Here is a 22,158-nt window from a genome sequence, read left to right on the forward strand (position 1 = left end):
ACAAATTAAAAGAACTGTTTTTATATAAAGTATTCCTGTGATGCAAAGCTGAATTTTTTTTAGCATCATTACTCCAACCTTCAGTGTCACATGACCCTTCAGAAATCATTCTAATATGCTGATTATTGATGGACCAATAAATAATAATATAATAACTGAGCAGCAATCAGCATATTAGAATGATTTCTGAAGGATCATGTGACACTGAGGACTGGAGTAATGATGCTGAAAATTCAGCTTTACCATCACAGGAATAAATAACATTTTACCATATATTAAAATAGAAAACGGTTCTTTTAAATTGTAATTTTATTTCACAATTTTGCTATTCTTGCTGTATTTTTAATATAAAAAAATACAAAATACAAAATATAAAATAAATGCATCCTTGGTGAGCACAAGAGACTTCTTTCAAAAACATATAAAAATTTTTATTATTTTTTACCGGTATTATATAATCAAACTATGATTATATAATACCGGTAAACTATAATTAACTTTTACTGGTAGTATATAATCAAACTATGTTTCCTGAAGTAATCTGAAGTAATAACTAATTTCTAGGAAAAAAAAAAAAAAACACACCCACACACACACACAATGATAAAAGTCAAATTTAAACAGCTAAAATGATTTTAAAGATAACATTGAATTGACTAAACTAAACATTGAGGCAAAACTTGAATAACAAGAACAGTGGTATAATTAAAAACAATAACTTCCTGGTTGACAGAGACACACTGTTCCTCAGAGAGACTGGGGTCTGGATCTGTCTAAGGGCTCTTGCATTTGCTGCTCCTGCTGCTGCTGTCAGCGCTGGGTAGCCGAGATCCTTGCGGGGATGTGACGGAGAGGCCCAATCCCAGATCCACTGTCTTCACTGGAGGGGTCGGGACAGATTGGCTTCTGGCACTACTGCTGGCCGATGGATTTGAGGATCTGATATGCATGTGGGGCACATAAGACAACCGTCAGGACTTTCCACATGTCATGCATATTTGTCTGGTTTAAACGGTCACACTTCACTGGATAAATAATGCTGTAATAGCAGCAGACGTACATGTGGAATATAAATCGTAATAGATAAAAGCATGATTATGTGAATACCGATGGAATGAAGCAGAACTGCGGGCTGAGTTGATCTTTGAGCTCAGACGGCTGGAAGGAGTGGAAGCAGGAGAGGGCAGCGACAGACCAGCCTGCAAATGAGGCACATAACTACATTAACCATTACAGTTAAATGTAACAAAGCAAGCAATGACTAAAATAATCTCACAAGAATTCTTCTAATAATTGAGCACACTGTAAAAATGCAAAAATACACTACCGTTCAAACGTTTGGGGTTGGTAAGATTTGTTTAATGTTTCTGAAAGAAGTCTCTTTTGCTCACCAAGGATGCATTTATTTGATCAATGAAAATTTGATCAATTTGAAAATACAGTAAAAACTTACAATTCAATTTTTTGTATTTAATATGTGGTAAAATGTAATTTATTGCTGTGATGACAAAGCTGAATTTTCAGTATCATTAGTCCAGTCTTCAGTGTCACATGATCCTTCAGAAATCATTCTAATATTCTGATTTGCTGCTCAAGAGACATTTCTTATTATTATCAATGTTGAAATAAAAACAAGAACAGAAGAACAGCATTTAATTAAAATAGAACTATCTTAATGCATTTTTAATTTAAAGCATACTTTCTGAATAAAAGTATTAAATTCTTAAAAAAAAACAAAAAAAAAAACCCTAAACTTTTAAACGGTAGTGTATTTGCTTTCAACTTATCACAATAATTTCAGAAATTTCTATTCAAATCTATACAATCCTTGTTTGTACTTACTACCACTTTGTATCACTTTGACAAAAATTCTAATGAATTAATTTTTTTCACCAATGACGACATGTAACTTATAGATCCGGATGGATAATTTTTTCCAGTTAAACTGTACCTGCATAAAACGTATCTGTAATGCAGATGCCAGGTCAGGATTCTCCTCTATGGCTTCTAGGAGCATCTTATTTAGGCTTTTATTTAAGTCTCTGAGTTCTCGTAGCTCTATGTCGCGTTCCTCAAACGTCTTCTCTTTGGTGTTCTTAGCAGACCGAATTTCCCTGGTATATTTGGCACACTGTGAGACAAGAATAGGGTAAGATTATGAGATCAGCCGTTTTTTAGATGGCAATCTGTCTGTTGGATAATCACAATAATATGGGTATAATCGGTCATTACTGGCCAGTTATACATGCGTATAAATATATTCCTGTCATCACAACTCTCTGAGTATTTGACATTGTAATGGTTCTAATGGATAGGACAATGTTAATATGTTTGGTCATTTTATGTTAATATCTTAATAGATCTGCTGCGTTCCTGCTGCTGCAGAGCAAGTACAGGACTTGCTACTGCCAATACACACACAGCACATTGCTGTGAGCAAGTAAGACATGCTGCTGCTGTACAATATAGCATACATGAATTACCCATAGCAGATCTATACAGGTGGAGCTGGGGAAGGTGGAGGGTGTCAAAAAGCTCGCTGCAAATTGCTACAGCAAACAGTGACCAAATATATGAAAGTTGAGCAGAAAGCTCATTTAATAGCCTATAATATTTTCTCTGTTATTTTCCTGTTTATTACTGTGAAGCTGCTTTGAAACAATCTGTATTGTAAGCGCTATATAAATAAAGGTGACTATAAAAGAAAAGTCATTTTAGATTCTGTAATGTAAGATGAATCTAAAAAGATAAAGCTGGATAATTGTAGGCTATGTGAGGGTATATGTCAGACCTGTTTGACGGCTCTACTGAGTTTCTCCTCCTGAGAGAGGATGTCTTTGTTGAGAGAGAGCACATGTGCTTGGGTCCTCTCAATGCTCTCGTTCTGAACGGCTTCCTCTTGAAGAAGACCCTCCAATGTCCTGGACATGCTCTGAAATGTGATAAATGTACTTTATGGCTATCATCTAAATTCATTGGTTTTAACATTTTATTTAACATTACTGAATCAAGCTGACCTAGTTAATTAACTTTAAGGTACATGTTTTCACTTTTTACAGAGCAGGTTTACAGAAACTTGTTTGACCTGCTGTGAATGATGGTTTACAAAAAAAATTTTTTTTAACTGTTGTGTCACCTAGTAACATAAATATTAAAGTGAAAGTACACACTCTGAATTATAGGTAGTACTGTGCATTTTCTTATGCTGCTAACAACTTCTAATAACACTTCACAGAAACGCTTTTTCCATTGTTTGTGTCACACATATTATTACAAATCACTGTAATTAATTACTATGCTAATAATAATAACTATATACAAGAACTATGTGTAACTATAAACAACTTTAGTAAATAATGACACAACACCTGCTGAAAAATCTAACATTGCTGGTCACCTGCATGCTGGGATCAACATGGGATGATGGATGCTGGTTTGCTGGTCCCCGGCATGTATTATTTAGCATAATTATCCCCAGCATAATTATTTATGCAAGTACAGGGAATCATGAACACTGTAAATTGAAGTGTGACTCACATTGCAGTTCAGTTTTATATGTTAACATTGATAAATTAGGCATCATCAACTAACAATGAACCCAATGAACATTACAATATTTAGTAATTAGATTACTAGATTATAGTATTAGATTACAGTAATAATCTAGGTTAATGTTAATTGGGTCATTCCTACAGTTTGGTGGATTTTATGTCCCCATGAAACAATACTGCATATTTTACATAAAATGTTATTCAACTTTCATGACATGATATTTGACTTAATGTAAACTTGTTTTGGCCCTATCATAACATATGTTTTAATTCTACTTGGAGAAAGGTATCCAGACAGATAGTGCCAAATTTTGGCATCAACACTCACCTCTCTTCCATATTATTATTATTTTTTTTATCAGGAAAGAACCCTTTTCCTTGTCCTTATATAAATATTGTTGTGTCCATTTACACTGGACATGAAAATGTTTCTTTATTTTTTATTTTTTAAAATAGATTTTCTAAATCTATTAAAATTCTTCCTAAATGTTAATCTTTTGCTAGCATGTTGTTCTTTCCTAGCTAGTAACGGGCTTCGTAAAATTAAAACATCCACCCTGTTAAGGTCCACCAAGTTACACATTGCATTACAAAAATTTCATGTAACAGGGTGGACAAATTTCCTATATGACATTATTAGTTTTTACTTGAGCTTGAGGCCTGAGCTTGAACAGTGTGTTTTATGATAGACATTTTCTCCCTCTGAAAAGATAACTGAATTTTAGCCCTTTTTTCTTTAACAAACCTGCTCAGATCATATATATATCTATATTTAATTAACTAATGTTAAGAATTACATTTCTGTATCATGAGAGATTATACTTCACATATTTATATAAATTTAGTTTTTTTCCCGCATTGTCTGTCTAGAAGAATGTTTAAGTCAACACATATATTTACTTCAACATCCTCCTGCAGTTCTCGGATTTGCCGTTTCTTAAATTTGTACTTGTCCTCAGCTGCTCGTCTCTGCTCCTCCAGCTTCAGTTTCTCCTGGTGTGCAGGACCTATAGCGAGATGGTGTACTGCTTAACAACATTCTGTTTGATTATATACACTGCAACGTTCCAGATATTGTTTACATGCCAAATGAAACCTGCACAGTATCTATACCACAAACAAGTGACGTTTGCTTGTAGGTATCGCTTAAACTGAATATATTTAATCTGATAACATATGTATAAGTAACATGTACATTAATATCAGTGTTACTCATGCATAGCTACAGCCCTTATTTTCCTCATTCTTCGGGTAAGCAAACAAACTTAACAGACGACTTTAAAATTAGAATCACATAACAATGCATTGTAGGAATGTGGTGGCATAAGCGACGAAGAATGTTTTTAAAAGCTGGCAATGAGAATGACTCAGAAACACTTGTTTTGGAGTAATCAATGAGTTTAATATAGAAATACTGGTAGCACTTTATTTTACAGTCCTGTTCCCATGTACATACTACGTACTTATTATAGTAATTACAATAACTGGGTAATAGCTATATACTAACCCTGAACCTACCACTAAACCTAACCTTAACCCATGTAGTTACCTTATATTACCCAGCACTTTCTTAGGTAAGTACACTGTGAGGAACACGTAAGTGCAAATACTGTAAAATAAAGTGCAACCGAAATACCTACTGGACTCCGTGACTTTGGTCAGGGCTTTGCGGTAGGTTGTATTGCAGTTGTTAACAACATGCAGGGTGTTCTCCAAAGCGTGGATCTCTTTCTCTGCCTTGCGGATTTTGGCATCCAAATCATCTCCCTGACGCTGGAGTTCTTCTTTCTCTTGAGCTGCCTTTATAAAAAGTCCAGAATTTATTAGATATTGTGGTCTGGATTTGGGAATGCTTTAAATGTAAAGACCCTTCTTTGAAAGATACCCTTTGAAAGATACTTCTTTCAAAAGCTCACCAAAGCTACAAACAACAATACACAGCAAAAACAGTAATATTGTGAAATAGTATTATAGTTTAAAATAACTGTTTTGCATTTTAAAGTTTTAAAATGTAATTTATTCCTGTGATGTCAAAGCTGAATTTTCAGTATCATTACCCCATGTCACATGATACTTCAGAAATCATTCTAATATGCTTAATGATTTTGTGCTCAAGGAATATTTCTTATTATTACCAATGTTGAAAACAGTTGTGCTGCTTTATATTTTTGGAAAGCACAATACATTTTTATCAGGGTTCTTTAATGCATAAAGAATTCAAAAGAACAGCATTTATTTGAAATAGAAATCTTTTGTAACATTATAATGTTTTTGTTGTCACTTTTTATCTCTTTAATGCTTCCTTGCTGAATATAGGTAGGAATTCCTTGTATGGGCACTTCTCCCGGAAGGATGCACGCACGCACATCGACCAGAGTGAGAGAGCAAGAGCACGCCCATCAACATGCTTCGTTAGGCTTTACGGAAGTCGGCGGCAGCATTGCACAGGACTTTTTTTAAGAAAGATTTGTCACTTTGTTTTTAGACCACGAAATCAACAATGTCACCAAAGAATTGTTTTTTTGGTTGTGAGGGAAAGAAAACCTTAAGAACCCAGCATTAAGTGGAGCTGAGAGATTTGTGCTCACGCATTACATTGACGCTCTCTCGATTTTTGTTATTAAAATAACCATAGAAACTGATAGTTGCAATCACTTTTTTATTGGTTAAAATGAATGGAGAATATCTCGTGTTTTTTGTGGCTGCTCAGAGCCCTCAGGATCGGCGCTTATGGTTTCATAAACAAGGCCCGGTTCTACGCTGGATTTACAGATCGTTTGAAACTGAAAGTGGAAACTGGAGTGGTCACAGCAATAATGATCCCAGTCATGAGTCAGAACCGCAGGTGGTGAGTAAAACTGCATCAAATGTCTGTTTTGTTGGCAACAGGCGCCATATAATGCATATTATATGTAAACAACACGAACGTAGTGAATTCATAAATTCACTATTCATCATTCACTATACATTATATTCATTATAGTGATTCAAAAGTTATCCATGGATAATGCGATGGTGTATTGTGTGTGTTTAAATACATTTGTTTAGCTGACCCTTGATAGCTACGCAAAAGCTGCGCATGCTCGTCACTCTTTAGCTCCGCTCACACGGCACGCCTCCAGGCGCTCGGCTGTTTTCGGAAAGGGTAGAGCGTATGTATCTTTTATAAATATGATAAAACTAAAGACTTTTCGGAGATATGAATGATGTACTACTACTCTATAGGTACTCAAGATTAACATGAGATTGGCAGAAACTGTGTGTGATACCCCCCCACCCCTTTAAAGAAAAAAAATTGATGACTAACTTGTAAGACTAATCTTAGCAGTTTATGCAACCGGCCCCAGCGCATTAAGGCTAAGCCTCCTACTGTGAGTCCGTGGCACAGGGAAATTGTTAAAATGATTCACATGGAATGACTAAGCTCTATCATAAAGGGAAGTGAGAGCTCTCTTTTTCTTGCCTATGTTCCAGCTAACGTTGCACTTTCCCTAAGACATTAGCCGCGTTTCCACTGTCGGGCCTAAAGCGGGCGTTCTAGTGCGTGGCAGGGCCAGTCGCGTTTCCACTGTCACTTCCGGGGCTTGATTGTGCCTCGTCGGGGCTTCCTCGGGGCCAGCAGCCAGGGTTTTTCGGCCCGCCGAATACCTTGGTCCAAAGCGGCCCAGCTCGGGCTTGAGGGAGTGGTTACGAACAAAAGTGGAGTTTATCTGTGTGTGGAGACGGAGGCGCCATGGATGATTACATGTAGGTTACCAGGTAACATCAGTATTAAAGACTTAAATTTTAGCTCAAAACTCACTTTCAGACAGCAGCAAGTGTTTGAAATCCGACGTGGATTCTGATCACCAAGACTATGCGCGCTATTACCATAGTAAACATGGTAAATACGATGGCTTGAAGAAATCAGACAAATCATATACTTAGGCTATCACAATCATGTATTTATTTTATCTGTCAGCACGTCTCGTCTCTCAACGGACTGTCTGATATCCATATTTAGCTCTGCATATTTCATAAAATAAAGCAACTCCAGTTTTTCGGGATTCCTCTGTTTCTCTGTCACTGGAGAGAGTGCTAAAGCTCCTCAGGTCGTATTTTTGGTGAAAAATCTGTAGAAATTATCATTCTTTGTAAATGTGATGTAAACATACAACTATGACTACAAATAAACAGAAACAGATGTGACTGAATAAGTACGTGTGTCCTCTTTCTTTTGTGAAATAACAGTAAATACCACTTTATTTCTGTGACTAATGTTTAATCTTGACACAAATTAATTCATTATGATTAATTTGTTTGGTAAAACATCGATGCTTGGGTTTTTAAATTTTTAAGTAAACAACAAAATGCCAACAAACGCCTGCTTTTATCATGTTCACTTCACGATCTAGCTAGTTTCCAGTGATTTCTTTCTGATTATTTTTCTGATAAAACTTCCATTTGTTTGTGAAATGACGGGTTTGTGTGACGTTGTTCCAGAGAGGCGTGTTACGGGCGGGTTTTAGTGAAGCGCTGCGGAGCTTCTGGCCCGACGGTGGAAATGCAGTGTGATTTTGGGCTCGATGCTACAAGTCCGGGGCTATTAGCCTAGCCTGGCCCGCTGAAAGCCCTGGCTCACACTGGCCCGACAGTGGAAAAGCGGCTAATGTTTTTCTACATTCTCTTGGACTCCCTTGTGTGGCCCCCAGCTTGGTTAAACTTATTTATATTAATTTAAAAAAGCTAATTAGTGACTGTTAATGAACAGTGTCAGTATGCCTTGTACCTGTTCCCTTTCGAATAGGAACTCACACTGAGTCCTCTAGAGGATACACGCCTCCAGCGTGACCAGTGTTTGAAGCATGTGTTAAAACGACAGTCTGTGACGTCACTACTGGTGTGACCGTGAGTATAAAAGGGCACCTGTATTAGATGTCATCAATTTCTTTTGTCTTCAGGATCCCTTTGTTCGCGTATGTGTAAATGTAAATATCAAGAAGAAACACTCTGACAAGCGTCTGCAGGAAGCTTGTGCATCTGGTGCGCTTTGTGCATGAGTGAGGAGCACGTGTGTTTAGTTCTTGAGAGAGCTGAATGCGTGCACTGTGAGGATTTCTCAATGAAAAGCTCTGTTCGTGTAATCCTTATAAGGTTGATGCCTCCCCTTAATGGCGGGTTTCTTAAGTAGGCAGCTCCCTTAGGTCACGAGTGAGAGGCGAGGGAACCATTGTTTCCCTGTGCCAGTATTTCTAAAGATAATGTCTGGAGTAGAGGCTGACATTACCAGACCTTGAGCTCTGCCCGTCTTAGGGCTTGGAGCTTGAGTAGTGGCCGTAGGGAACGGTTTTACTGACAGTTCTGTGGACCTAAGTAAGGGAATCTGACTCCAGCATCTACTGTAAGTCGGCTGAGTCCTTGTTTGTGCTTGTCACAGGCAATTAGGCAGTCATTCTCTCAGCATGGCGGAGGGGGCATTTGTTCCCCATAGTGTTCTCTAAAGGATGCAGTGCGAGTTCCCATTCGAAAGAGAATGTCTAAGGTTATGCATGTTCCCTGAGAAGGGGAACGAGACACTGCATCTCACTGCCATGCATCGGGCCTGCCTGTCTATGTCTCCTTTAGACAAAGAAGTTGATGACGTCTAATACAGGTGCCCTTTTATACTCACAGTCGCATCGGCATTGACGTCATGGACTGTTGTTGGCCAATGACATTGTCGCATTTAAACACGTGCTTCAGACACCGGTCACACTGGAGGCGTTCCCCATAGTATCCTCTAGAGCACCTAAATCAAGTCATCAGCTCATTAGTAGAGACTGCAAGAGTTGAATTGGGTGTGTCTGATGAGGGAGACATACAAAATGTGCAGTGGTGGGGGGTCCCCAGGACAGGTTTGAGAACCACTGCTCTAGAGGACGCAGTGTCTCATTCTCCTTCTCAGGGAACCATGGTTACATGCGTAACCTGAGACGTTTTAGCATTCCTCTCTTGTGTGGCCCTAATGTGGTGGCCTTTAAGATGCATGCAATATGTTGTACCCTGTTTGTGCTGTCTTTTCTTTTCTCTCTCTTCTGTTCCTGTAACTCTTTCTTTTTTAAAAATCAATGGCTGTGTTCACACTGTCAATTTTTGGGACTGACAACCGCATTTACTTACAGGTATGAGTTTCGAAATATCTCATTCACACAGCAACTTACTGTAAAGTCTGGAATACTGTCTGTATGAACGTGCAACAAGAGTCAAGCCTGTATTCTCTTACCAGTAACCATGGTAACAGTGACCAAAGTAATATCAAAGATGGCGACATCCATAAAACTGAAAAGTCTTGACACTTTTGACATGACAAGAGCCCAATTGAGCCGCGAGTTCATCTGTCAAATCTTCATCAACCGACAGAAGCTTCGATGCAAACCTAAACACAAGCTAGCCGGATGCATTTAACCACTGCACTCGCATCTGCAGCGTCTTGCGCATGACACAGCATTTGAGTTGCACATAGAACACAAAACTGATGGGAGCGGCTCCGGTGGAGAACAGTGACAGGATCAAGAACCTTCAGATGACAAAAAGCTCATATCTCTGTCGCTGTAAGTCACAGATAGCAAAACCACACACAAAACCCCTTAGCAGAGCATCTCTTTTGCACTGTATGATGTGACAGATAACTAGCTGTCCAGTGCAGTTCCATTCACACAGCGTGAGTTTTCTGAGAATGTGGTTGTGAGTCCTGAAAATTTACAGGTGTGAGTTTGGTTATAAAATGCGGTTGTCACTCCCATAAATAACTGTACTGTGTGTGAAAGTAACTGTATTAAGTACTCAAAAACACGACTGACAACCGTATTCTGCTGCTGTGTGAACGTGGCCAATAAAACTATATTAAAAAAATAGTGGTATGATACCTTTATGATGAAGTAGGCCTGGGATTTCTCCTCCTCTCCCTCTGGTGCAGCCATGGCAACAGTCAGGATCTCATACCTCTTCCTCATCTTGTCAATTTTGAACATTCTCTCGTTCACCGCAGTACTAACACAATCAACAGAGTGCAGAAAAGTGCTGAATCAAATACTGTATATGACATCAGTGCACATCAACTTATACTTTTTTTCTGTTTTTATGAACAGTAGTAATTTATATAGCATACGAATGATACAATTACGATCTGAACATATTAAAATAAAAACATCAATAATAAATCATGCTATTAATTTATTTAAATTTTTATATATGTAATGTAGTATAAATTTATCTTCTAAGCCACACTAAAAAATGAAATCATTTTCATTTACCGATTTCATGTTACATTGGCTAGCGTGTTTTTACCTGAGCCCTTGTCTCTCTTGTTCAGTGAGCTTGACCTGTTTAACGAGCATCTCTCGGTGCACACGGATCTCCTCCTCTCTTTCTTTCATGGCCGCTTGCAGCTGCAGACGTCTCTTCTCCAGAGTCAGTACTCCATCTGCTCTGTCATACAGCAGGTCTCTCAGCCGCTGCACCTCCATCTTCAGGAGACCTTTCTCCACCATGGTGTCCTGATATAAGGAGACATCCACACGAGTACAATAGAGCAAATGTCTTTTGTTCTCTACCATTGTTTACTGCTGATATTTTATAAAATGCTTTGACAGATTAAGTTATCCACAATAGATCAATAATGTATTTAAAATTTTATCAGTTGAGCTGATAGCAAGTGCTGATGGTTGGGGAAAATCTGTGGAATAGAAATTCCATTAAATGTGTTAAATGAGTAATACTGTATTTAATAAACAAACTGGCAAGTAGGGAATGTGTAGAAATTTATGAATGTTGACTGTTTAAATTTAGTGAAATTCTGTGGCATTTGCTGAAAAAAAAAAATCTGTTGGTACAGATAACAGATCTATTTATCAGTGATGGACAATTAAGTTATTGACCTGTTTTTTGAGCCTGAGTTTTTTCTGGTCTTTCTCAGAGGTGTCAATGAAGAGTTCCATCTCCTGGATCTTGGAGGTCAGATCTCTCTTCTCTGCTTCGCTCTTCTCTGCGTCTTTCTTAATGCAGCGGATATCATCCTGAGAATATATGCAACATTAAAAACATCCAAAGGTCCAAAAACAAATTAAAAGAATATATATATATATATATATATATATCATGTAAGATATGCTACTGCTGCATAAATAGACAAACATAAATCCCGTAGCAGATCTAGGCAGGTGGAGCTGGGGGAGGTGGAGGGTTTCAGAGGAAATCTGATAGCGTGCTGCAGAACTACCCTACAGCAAACACTGAACTAAACTATTTAAATGTTGAGCAAGCAATCTCATTGGCTGCAGGATCAGCAGAGGCCAGTCAGCTTGTGTCATGCAGTAATGATGTGACTGCTTGCAGATCGCATGTAAAGGAGCTATCAGCCTGCGCCCTCTAGAGTTTCATGACTGAACTAGATATTTATATTGCATACAGGAGCAGGAAATGTAAGATTGAGAGAAACAGAAATAAGGTGCATTGTTTCATTTTTAACTGTAATACCTCATGGGCAGAATGCAAAAAAACAGAAATCAGTAATCAGTCAATAAACATGTTTATGACATGTCACCTATGAATCAGACCTGTGTGCCTACAGAAAACAGCTGTTCTCCAAACCTAAGGGGAGCTCTGAGAAATCAATGTAACAACAGAGACACACACTCTCACCTGGAGTTTCTTTAGCTGTGTGTTGAGGGTGGCGGCCGTCCTCTTCTTCTCCTCGAGAGCTTCAGCCAGATCAGAAGCCTTCTTCTCCAGAGCTTTCTTCTCCTCTGTGTTCACCTTCCCCTGCAAGTGTAAAGTCTTCCTCTCCAGCATCTGGATCTGAAAGTCCTAGACCAAACAAAAGAACAACACTCGAGTCATCTGTCAGCTTCTAGGAAACAACCGCCCTGCTTGTGTGCCGACAAATTTAACTAGATGACATCTATTCGTTTACAGAGACTCTTGTTCTCTTGCCTGGTTGGAGATAATCATCTGCTGTTGGAGAAAGTTCTGGTCCAGTTTGCTGAGTCTGCTGTTCAGGTTGAAGAGAGCGGCCCGAGTGGCGCAGATCTCAGCTGTGATGTTCTTCTCCTTTTCACGCAGCCCTTGCAACTCTTGACTCTTTCTGAACATGAGCTCTCTCTGCCGGAGCAGCTGAGCATCGATCTCCTACACACACATCAGAAGACATGCATTAATGCTTTATTAATCTAAATACAGGTAAAGGTAACACATTATAATAACTTTCATTAACAAGTCAATCACAAACAGGCTTAACAAATCATTTAAAAATAATAATTTAAAATAATATAGGTATGGGTTGATATTGGATATTTAATTGTTCTTTCTACTTTTACATATAACACTCACTTGAACTTAATATTTTAATAACACTAATAATTTAATAGCACTGTTAAATGTAATGTTTACTAAATCTCTAAATGAATATCCATCTTCCATACTGTGCATTATAATGTTGTGATGCTGAAATTTGTTTTAGTTTTTAGTGTTTTATTTACTTATTGACAAAATAGCACAGAATTTAAAATCTGACATTTATGGGTTATTGGCCATGGCAGTCCATCATGTGTCATGTTCTTTTTCCAAAACTGTGGTCTAGGGTTACTATCGTCAACTAGAACTATTAAAAACAGTTTTATTAATTGAAATAAAGGTTATATAAAATATAAATATGGGCTGAAACACTTTAAATGAAAATTTGAAACTAAAATATGTTTAAGTTGATGCACTAAAATTACTGGAAATAATAAAAAACTAAAACTGAGGAGAGAGAGAGAGAGAGAGAGAGAAGAGAAGTGACAATACAACATTCATCCCCCTCTGACTTTTAAGCCATATAGATTTTTAGTGCAAAACAAAAGGTGCCTGATGCCCAGAATACCAGTGAATTGCTGTGAAGTCAAAAGGAGTCAAAGGAGTCAAACTCACTTTGATGTTCTGTTCCTGTTCTTTGTGCAGTTGCTCCATCTGTGCTGCTTGCTCTTCACCATCCAACACCGCCTCCATCACCACTTGCAGCTTCTCCTTCAGAGCAGCATTATGCAGCTTTACTTCTTCAACCCTACATCAAAAGATCCTGTATATATCACTACAATAAATTTGCTATTCGCTATGAATTTGCTGTGAACTATAAGACTGAGCAGTCGTCTGAGAAAATTAAAAGCATTACTTTGCTGTTTTGTCCTGAATGTTCTTTTTCATGCTGGTTAACTGAGATCTGGTGGTCTCCACATCTGTGGCTGTTCGGTCTAAAGTTCCCTTCAGAACCTCCACCTGAAAGCAAAACACCACATTCGATTAGTTTAGCCAAATTCATATATATATATATATATATATATATATATGCATATATACAGTATCTCACAGAAGTGAGTAAACCCTTCACATTTTTGTAAATATTTTATTATATCTTTTCATGTGACAACACTGAAGAAATTACACTTTGCTTCAATGTAAAGTAGTGAGTGTACAGCTTGTATAACAGTGTAAATTTGCTGTCCCCTCAAAATAACTCAACACACAGCCATTAATGTCTAAACCGCTGGCCACAAAAGTTAGTACACCCCTAAGTGAAAATGTCCAAATTGGGCCCAAAGTGTCAATATTTTGTGTGGCCACAAATTATTTTCCAGCACTGCCTTAACTCTCTTGGGGATGGAGTTCACCAGAGCTTCACAGGTTGTCACTGGAGTCTTCTTCCATGACGACATCACGGAGCTGGTGGATGTTAGAGACCTTACGCTCCTCCACCTTCCGTTTGAGGATGCCCCACAAATGCTCAATAGGGTTTAGGTCTGAAGACATTCTTTAGCAAGCAAGGCAGTGGTCGTCTTGGAGGAGTGTTTAGGGTCGTTATCATGTTGGAATACTGCCCTGCGGCCCAGTCTCCGAAGGGGGGGAGTCATGCTCTGCTTCTGCTTTATGGTTCCCTCAATGAACTGTAGCTCCCCAGTGCCGGCAGCACTCATGCAGCCCCAGACCATGACACTCCCACCACCATGCTTGACTGTAGGCAAGACACACTTGTCTTTGTACTCCTCACCTGGTTGCCGCCACACACGCTTGAAACCATCTGAACCAAATAAGTTTATCTTGGTCTCATCAGACCACAGGACATGGTTCCAGTAATCCATGTCCTTAGTCTGCTTGTCTTCAGCAAACTGTTTGCAGGCTTTCTTGTGCATCATCTTTAGAAGAGGCTTCCTTCTGGGACGACAGCCATGCAGACCAATTTGATGGAGTGTGCGGCGTATATTCTGAGCACTGACAGGCTGACCGTGTTTTCAGTTTCAGGGTCTTAGCAATCTTCTTATAGCCTATGCCATCTTTATGTAGAGCAACAATTCTTTTTTCAGATCCTTTGCCATGAGGTGCCATGTTGAACTTCCAGTGACCAGTATGAGAGAGTGAGAGTGATAACATCAAATTTAACACACCTGCTCCCCATTCACACCTGAGACCTTGTAACACTAATGACACCGGGTAGAGAAAATGGCTAATTGTATATACAGTGCTGTGCAAAAGTCTTAGGCCACCACCAGCTTTGTTGTTTTATAAATGTTTTAATGACCACCCATATTTATTTTTCTGTCTCTTTATTAAGATACAAACAGAAAGTTTCTTTAAGCAAAAATCAGTATTTAGTGTGACCTCTTGGACTTTTTCCAGTTTCTCAAAGAAGAAAATCACTTCTGTTTTTTAATACTGCATACAAATTTCCTGTATTTTCTGGTTATATTCTAATAAAGAGACTGAGAAATAATTATATATGGTCATTATACCATACTTTAATCATGGTACACAGGAGATAAGTTGGCAAACGTTTCGGCTCTTCGCCTTCGTCAGTGTAACAATTTCACTCACTCTCAATAATAATATAGAAAATGCACTACAAATCCTCAGGTGATCATGATCATAATTAAAGCATTATACCATTGCTAAAACAACATCTAATGGTGGCCTAAGACTTTTGCATTTGATTAATTAATTTAATCAGAAAATAATTTAATAAATTAATTAATTTAATAATAAATAAATAGTTAATAAAATGTTATCATTTTTTCATTCTTTCATGTCAAATATATATATTTCATTTTTCTAATGTGTATACAGTGCTCAGCGTAAATGAGTACACCCCCTTTGAAAAGTAACATTTTAAACAATATCTCAATGAACACAAAAATCATTTCCAAAATGCTGACAAGACTAAGTTTAATATAACATCTGTTTAACTTATAACATGAAAGTAAGGTTAATAATATAACTTAGAGAACAAAATTTTCAGTTTTACTCAAATTAGGGTGATGCAAAAATGAGTACACCCTACTGAAAGTCTCTGGAGCAAAGCTACATTTTAGACTACAAATGTCTAATTTGACAAGAATTCAAGCACAGGTGAGTCTAATTATTCATTACACAGGTGTCCAGCAGACAGTTGACTATAAAAGGGTGTTAAAACCCCTTCTCATTTCATACTGTCAGCAATGGCGCCACATGGAAGAGAAATGTCACAAGACCTGAGAAAGAATATAATTTCTTTACACCAGAAAGGTGACGGCTACAAGAAGATCAGCAAAGCTTTACTTATCAGTCAGAATACTATAGCTACTGTTACTTTGTTATAAGTTAAACAGATGTTATATTAAACTTAGTCTTGTCAACATTTTGGAAATTGTTTTTGTGTTCATTGAGATATTGTTTAAAATGTTACTTATCAAAGGGGGTGTACTCATTTACGCTGAGCACTGTATATATTTGCATTTGAATAACATGAAAAAAATCACTGCCCTTACAAAGATGTACTGTGGCTGTACCAGTAATGGTACCATGGTATTTTTATAATTTCCATAATTATAACCACATTCATCTACTGTGGTATATACATAGTAACCCAATGCTTTTTGAGGTGAGCTCCAGTGTTCGCTGCCGCGCCTCTCATTTTTCATGGCTGCCGGGCAGCGATCAAACGGCACTGTCAAGAGCAGAGATCACTCCGCGAATCATGCCAGTTGTTTTTTCTTATCTCGGTTGTTTTGCCATATGATATGCTGCCATATTACACCATTAATTGATACTATAAATATATTTACAGGCTTATGAAATCTGCACGCGCTGCCACAATGTTTTCATTGCTTGCTTGATCAGTAATGGCCTCTCTGTACAGTTTATAAAGACAGCTGATATTTTACAAGTTTATTTCCTTTATCGGCAAGAGCTACTTATGTCAGAGAGAGAGTTTCTGGTGGTCAATTTGCTGTTTAATTTGGTACAATGGCGAATCCATCCTGGTGGAGAAAATTAATCGTAAATGCAGGTTTTAACCACAGGTTAGAATTCTAATCCCTGATTTGTTAATCAGTGTTTAAAATTAAGTGGTGCAACACAACTCGATTTAAAATAAAACCCAGATCAACAAATCCTCGATTAGCTCTGAACTTTGCTTAATTTAATCCTTATGAAATAACTTGATTTTTGTTGTTTTAGCTTATTTAAATGCTTGTTTTGTCTTATTTTAAATAATTTTATTTAAGTCAACTTGAAGCCCCCTTGGAAGTTTGTTGAGGCCCCCTAGTGGGCCCTGGTCCCCATGTTGAGAACCACTGTACTAGATCCTTGCCAGCTCACGGTGCATTTTGACAAATGATGCGCCTTTCATCACGGTGGACTTTGATCGGTCTCTGGGTCAGACTTGAGGACAGAGGAGCAATGAAACGAGGATACACATTTTAGAAAATGAGAAGCACCCCAATGTTGGGACACCGCAGTGGACTCACCTCATCCTGCAGACGTCTGTGATTCCTCTCCTCTTCCTGGAGCTGCTGTCTGAGTCGAAGTGCCTGACGTTCAGTTGTGCCTATGTTCCTCTCCAGCTCTTTATTGTTCTCTATCTCACGCTCCATGAAGTCCTTCCTCTCCTTGATCAAATCATTCTTCTCTCTTATCACTTGGTTCACCTCTGCTTGCAACTAGAAGATCAAACGATTTACAAAGTTGTATAAACCATCTTCTGAATTAGTTAAGAAAAAATATTAAGAAAATATATATGTTTGCATCTACAGAAACACTGTGCATTTAATGATGTTTTAATATTAAAAGAGCGCCATCTTCAGGTTACCATGGCACACTGCTGTATCTCCTGGTCTCTTTTCCTCATTTGTTCAATAGTGTTCTCCCACTGGTTGATCATCTCTTGCCTCTCAATGTGAGCCTGACGAAAGCTTTCGGCTGTTTTGTCCAAAGCGATCTGGATCCCAAAATACAAGTGCATTTGCTAAGACCAAATCCTATGTGATGGCATGCTAAAAGCATAAAAAAATGTCCTCTGACAACTAAGAAATGTGAGGGAGCACAGAAAAGCATCCATTACCTGTGCTGTACCTGATTCAGTGATTTCACTGTTCAAGGTCTTTCTTTTCTGGTTGGCTTCAAGTGTCAACTTCTCAATGTTCAGTGTCAGCTCCTGATTTAAAAGACAGCAGATATTATCTCAGCCCAGACATGGCAGTTATTCTGCAATAAAAACTATAGCTTAGCATACTGCTTTCCAAGCATTTCTAAAATACTTCCCATACAAGTGAGTGAATCTCATGAAAGATGTCACATTGTAATAGTACTTAAATAAAATTAAAATAACAAATATAATTAAATAAATTAACAAATAACAAAAATAAATTAAAACTAGAAACTAAAACTAAATAAAAAACTATAATATATAATGTAAAATACAAAAAAAATAATATGTGAATATATATATATATATGTGTGTGTGTGTGTGTGTATGTGTGTGTTTATCACATACTTATGTGAAAAAGAAAGTACACCCTCTTTGAATTCTATGCTTTATGTATCGGGACATAAAAAAAATCATCTGTTCCTTAGCAGGTCTTAAAATTAGGTATAAAATACAACCGAACAACAACACATAACATATCACACCATGTCATTATTTATTTAACAAAAACTGGCCCAAAATAGTACACCCTTCCTGCTTCCATAGGAATTAAGATGGTAAATAGCAGCCAAGTTTTGGCAGTTTGCTGGTGCGACGTATTCGGGTAGAAAGACATCAGGAATGATCTTTGAGAATCAACTGTTCCTGCTCATCTATCTGGCAAGATCCAAACAATTTGAAGTCCATCATTCTACAGTGTGGAAGATTATTCACAAGTGGAAAACATTCAAGACAGTTGCCAATTTTCCTAGGAGTGGACGTCCCAGCAAATTCACCTCAAGATCAGACCGTGTACTGCTCAGAGAAATTGCAAAAAACCCAAAAGCGACATCTCAGGCATCTCAGAGGTCTCAGTTAGCATGTTAATTGTTAAAGTTTATGATAGCAATATTTTAAAAAAGCTCAACACGTTTGGCTTGTTTGGAATGGTTGCCTCCTTAAAAAGAACATGGCAGCATGGCTGAACAACCCACATGACTTCTGGAACAGAAGTTGGACAGATGAAACCAAAGTGGAGGCGTTTGGCCAGAATGCACAGCGCCACGTTTGGCGAAAACCAAGCACAGCGTATCAGCACAAACACCTCATACCAACTGTCAAGCACAAAGATAAAGAGGTGATGATTTGGGCTTGTTTTGCAGCCACAGGACCTGGGCACCATGCAATCATTGTGTCGACCATGAACTCCTCTGCATACCAAAGTATTTTAGAGTCAAATCAAATGTGAGGCCATCTGTCCGACAGCTTAAGCTTGGTCGAAATTGGGTCATGCAACAGGACAACGATCTCAACCACACCAGCAAATCTACTGTATAACAGAATGGCTGAAAAAGAAAAGAATCAAGGTGTTACAATGGCCCAGTCAAAGTCCAGACCTCAACCCGATTGAAATACTGTGGCGGGACCTTCAGAGAACTGTGCATAAACAAATGCCCGCAAACCTCAATGAACTGAAGCAAAGCTGTAAAGAAGAATGGGCCAAAATTCAATGTGAGAGACTAATAAAATCACACAGAAAATGATTAGTTCAAGTTATTGCTGCTATGGTTCTACAAGCTATTGAATCATGAGGTATACTTAGTTTTTCCACACATGGCTTCTCCATTTTGGAGTTATTTTTGTTACATATTTAGTTATTTTTAAGTTATTTTGCTTCATGCATGACTATAGCATGAGTGTGACTGTGTGTATGTGTGGGGGGGTTGTTCTCAACTGTCAATCAAGTGTGCTCACTTGTTCTTTTAGGGTGAGATATGATACAAATATGTTCTTGCCAGGATTTGTGAGATTCATAAACACTACATTGTTACTTGGCAGTCTCATATTTTTGGTCTGACAGTTGAGTGCTGCAAATGCATTCGACCCTTTAAAATATTATAATATAGCTGCTTGAAGTGAATAAAGCAGTGACACTTTGTGCAAGACAATCTTTTACATTTTCCTTATGACAGCTTAATAGTGTTTACCATGAGGCTTACAAAGTGACCCAACACAAACAGCTAATCCTGCCGCTTTTACAACAGACTTACTCGAATCCTGCTCTCATCTTGCTTGGCGTACTTGATGATGGCCATGGTGTCTTCATCCTTGTGTGCTGATTCCTGCAGCCAGGCCTCCAGGGTCTGCTGATCCCAGTTCAGCTGACTCTTCAGTTCCTCAAGCTTCTGAGTGGCTTTAAAGATGCTGTTCTGTGTATATGATTGACAGAATTACATTAGGATTATGTTCCTTTGTAATAAAATAAAAGTATTTGAAAAGCTCAGTGTATGAAGTTTTTGACGAAGCTGCATTTACAGTATAAACAGTAATACTATGAAATAATATTACAATTTAAAATAACTGTTTTCTTTATTAATATATTTTAAAATATAATTTATTCCTGTTATGGCAAAGCTGAATTTTCAGCATCATTTCTCCAGTCTTCAGTGTCACATGATCCTTTGGAAATCATTCTAATATGCTGATTTGGTGCTCAAGAAAATCTCTTATTATCAGTGTTGAAAATATTTATTTTAGTGGAAACAGTGATACTTTTTTATGGATCTTTAATAAACAGAAAGTTCAAAAGAACATGATTTACTTGAAATATAAATCTTTTGCAACATCATAAATGTCTGTCACTTTTGATCAGTTTAATGGGTGCTTGCCAAATACCAAAGACCCCCGACTTTTGAACTGTAGTGTGTGTAAACATGTTTGTATACATTTGTAGTTTGTGAGACACCAATGAACGATAGTTTCTTTCTATTGCTTTGACACTGTTAATGCATAAGCACAGGGTCGTGTAATATGGATAGGGTACGAGTCAGCTGTAACCTCTTGTGCGTTCTTCTTCTCATTCAGTGTTTTTAGTTCATTCTCCAGCTCAGTGATCTCCTGCTTCAACCGGCCTGCCTCTCGCTCCGCCAGGGCTCTGAAATGCTCCTCAGATTCAGTCTCCTTCTCTCTGGCTTTGCACAAAGCCTGAACATATGCAAACAATCCCACTCAAACATTACACATTCAATCTTACTGTTCAAAACAAGAAAATACAGGAAGAGTTTTCCTTGACAATTATCTCGTACCTGAGTGTGAGAAAGCTCTTGTTTCAGATTTTTGAGATGTTCAGTCAAAGCATTTATAACATCTTTGTATTTATTCAGTTTGTTCTCAAGATTTAATTGCTCCTTTTGCTTCCTTTGAAGCTGTAGAGAGAAGAAAAAAATGAAATTACATTTAGGGACACACACACACCTCTCTTAAAAATCATTTATTCAGACATATACCCCCTGTTTCACAGAAAAGGCTTAAGCTAGTCCTAGAATAAAATGCATGTTGGTGCTGTTTTAACTGAAAGCAACTTGTACTGACATATATGTCAGTGCCATTGTTTTGTCTCAAGATGCACACCAGTTTTTTTTCTAGGGTACGTTTATAAAAGCTACTTAAATGTCCTAATTGAACTAAGGCCTATTCCTGGCTTAGTCTAAGCCTTGTCTGTGAATAATGTCATTTAGCAGATAAACTTATCACTCACCTCCTCCTCTAATGCTTTATTCTCTGCATTAGCTACAGGGAGGGCGAAACCCGCGTCCCAGCCAACCTCTGCTAACAGAGCGTTAGACATTTTGATCTGTTTTCAGAGACGTTCAGGATCAAAACACAAACGGCTCGATGAGATTATCACACGTTTACGAATGCAGTGGCTTATCGTTGTGTTTTCAAGATTCGTTTCATAGCAACGACGCTAACTATCAATATGCCGCATTCAACCTATAGGTGACGCCAAACGCTTCTCTTTTGAGAAGTAGCCTAATACAGCAGAAATACTATTTTAATTATGAATTTGTGATTCTTTATCTCAGGTTAAGATATAAACGCGAGATTTCAACAGATTTAAACTGACAATTGCAACTTATAAAGTCCAATTCTTAGGATTTTTTGCGAGTTTATATCACGCAATTCTGAGGAAAAAAGGTCCGAATTGCAAAATGTTACTTTTTTTTTTCTCGGAATTGCGAGTTTATATCTTATTTTATACGCCCGCAAAAGATTTAAAGTCATAAAGGTTTGGAACAACATGAGGGTGAGTGAATGGTGACAGAATTTTCACTTTTTTTTTTTTTTTTTGATAGTTTTTATGAGCTATCCCTTAATATTTTAAGGCATATTAAAGGAAGT

The 22,158-nt window shown here is 37.8% G+C and overlaps 1 protein-coding gene across 1 annotated transcript; it reads right to left on the minus strand.

Moving 5' to 3' along the window:
* Nucleotides 1–140: 140 nt before the first annotated feature.
* ccdc39 (coiled-coil domain containing 39) lies at nt 141–22,074 on the minus strand. Its single transcript, XM_051912566.1, has 20 exons — nt 21,515–22,074; nt 21,063–21,182; nt 20,815–20,961; nt 20,028–20,186; nt 17,914–18,006; nt 17,662–17,790; nt 17,321–17,512; nt 13,717–13,820; nt 13,476–13,608; nt 12,501–12,695; nt 12,210–12,374; nt 11,447–11,584; nt 10,857–11,065; nt 10,436–10,559; nt 5,192–5,351; nt 4,452–4,558; nt 2,792–2,932; nt 1,952–2,131; nt 1,108–1,199; nt 141–939 (listed from the first exon to the last, which is right to left on the minus strand). Exons 1-20 carry the CDS (start codon nt 21,602–21,604, stop codon nt 774–776), a joined length of 2,844 nt encoding a protein of 947 aa, XP_051768526.1. The 5' UTR covers nt 21,605–22,074; the 3' UTR covers nt 141–773.
* Between the last annotated feature and the right edge of the window lie 84 nt (nt 22,075–22,158).

Source organism: Ctenopharyngodon idella, chromosome 2 (genome assembly GCF_019924925.1).
Source record: "Ctenopharyngodon idella isolate HZGC_01 chromosome 2, HZGC01, whole genome shotgun sequence".
Taxonomy (NCBI): Eukaryota; Metazoa; Chordata; class Actinopteri; order Cypriniformes; family Xenocyprididae; genus Ctenopharyngodon; species Ctenopharyngodon idella.

Coding starts and splice junctions, on each gene's coding strand:
- ccdc39 (XM_051912566.1), bottom strand. CDS start 21,604: ATGTCTAACGCTCTGTTAGCAGAGGTTGGCTGGGACGCGGGTTTCGCC. Junction 12,696..13,475: donor AACAGGAACAGAACATCAAA/GTGAGTTTGACT, acceptor ATGTGTGTGTAG/GAGATCGATGCTCAGCTGCT. Junction 5,352..10,435: donor AGGCCTACTTCATCATAAAG/GTATCATACCAC, acceptor CTTTTTATAAAG/GCAGCTCAAGAGAAAGAAGA.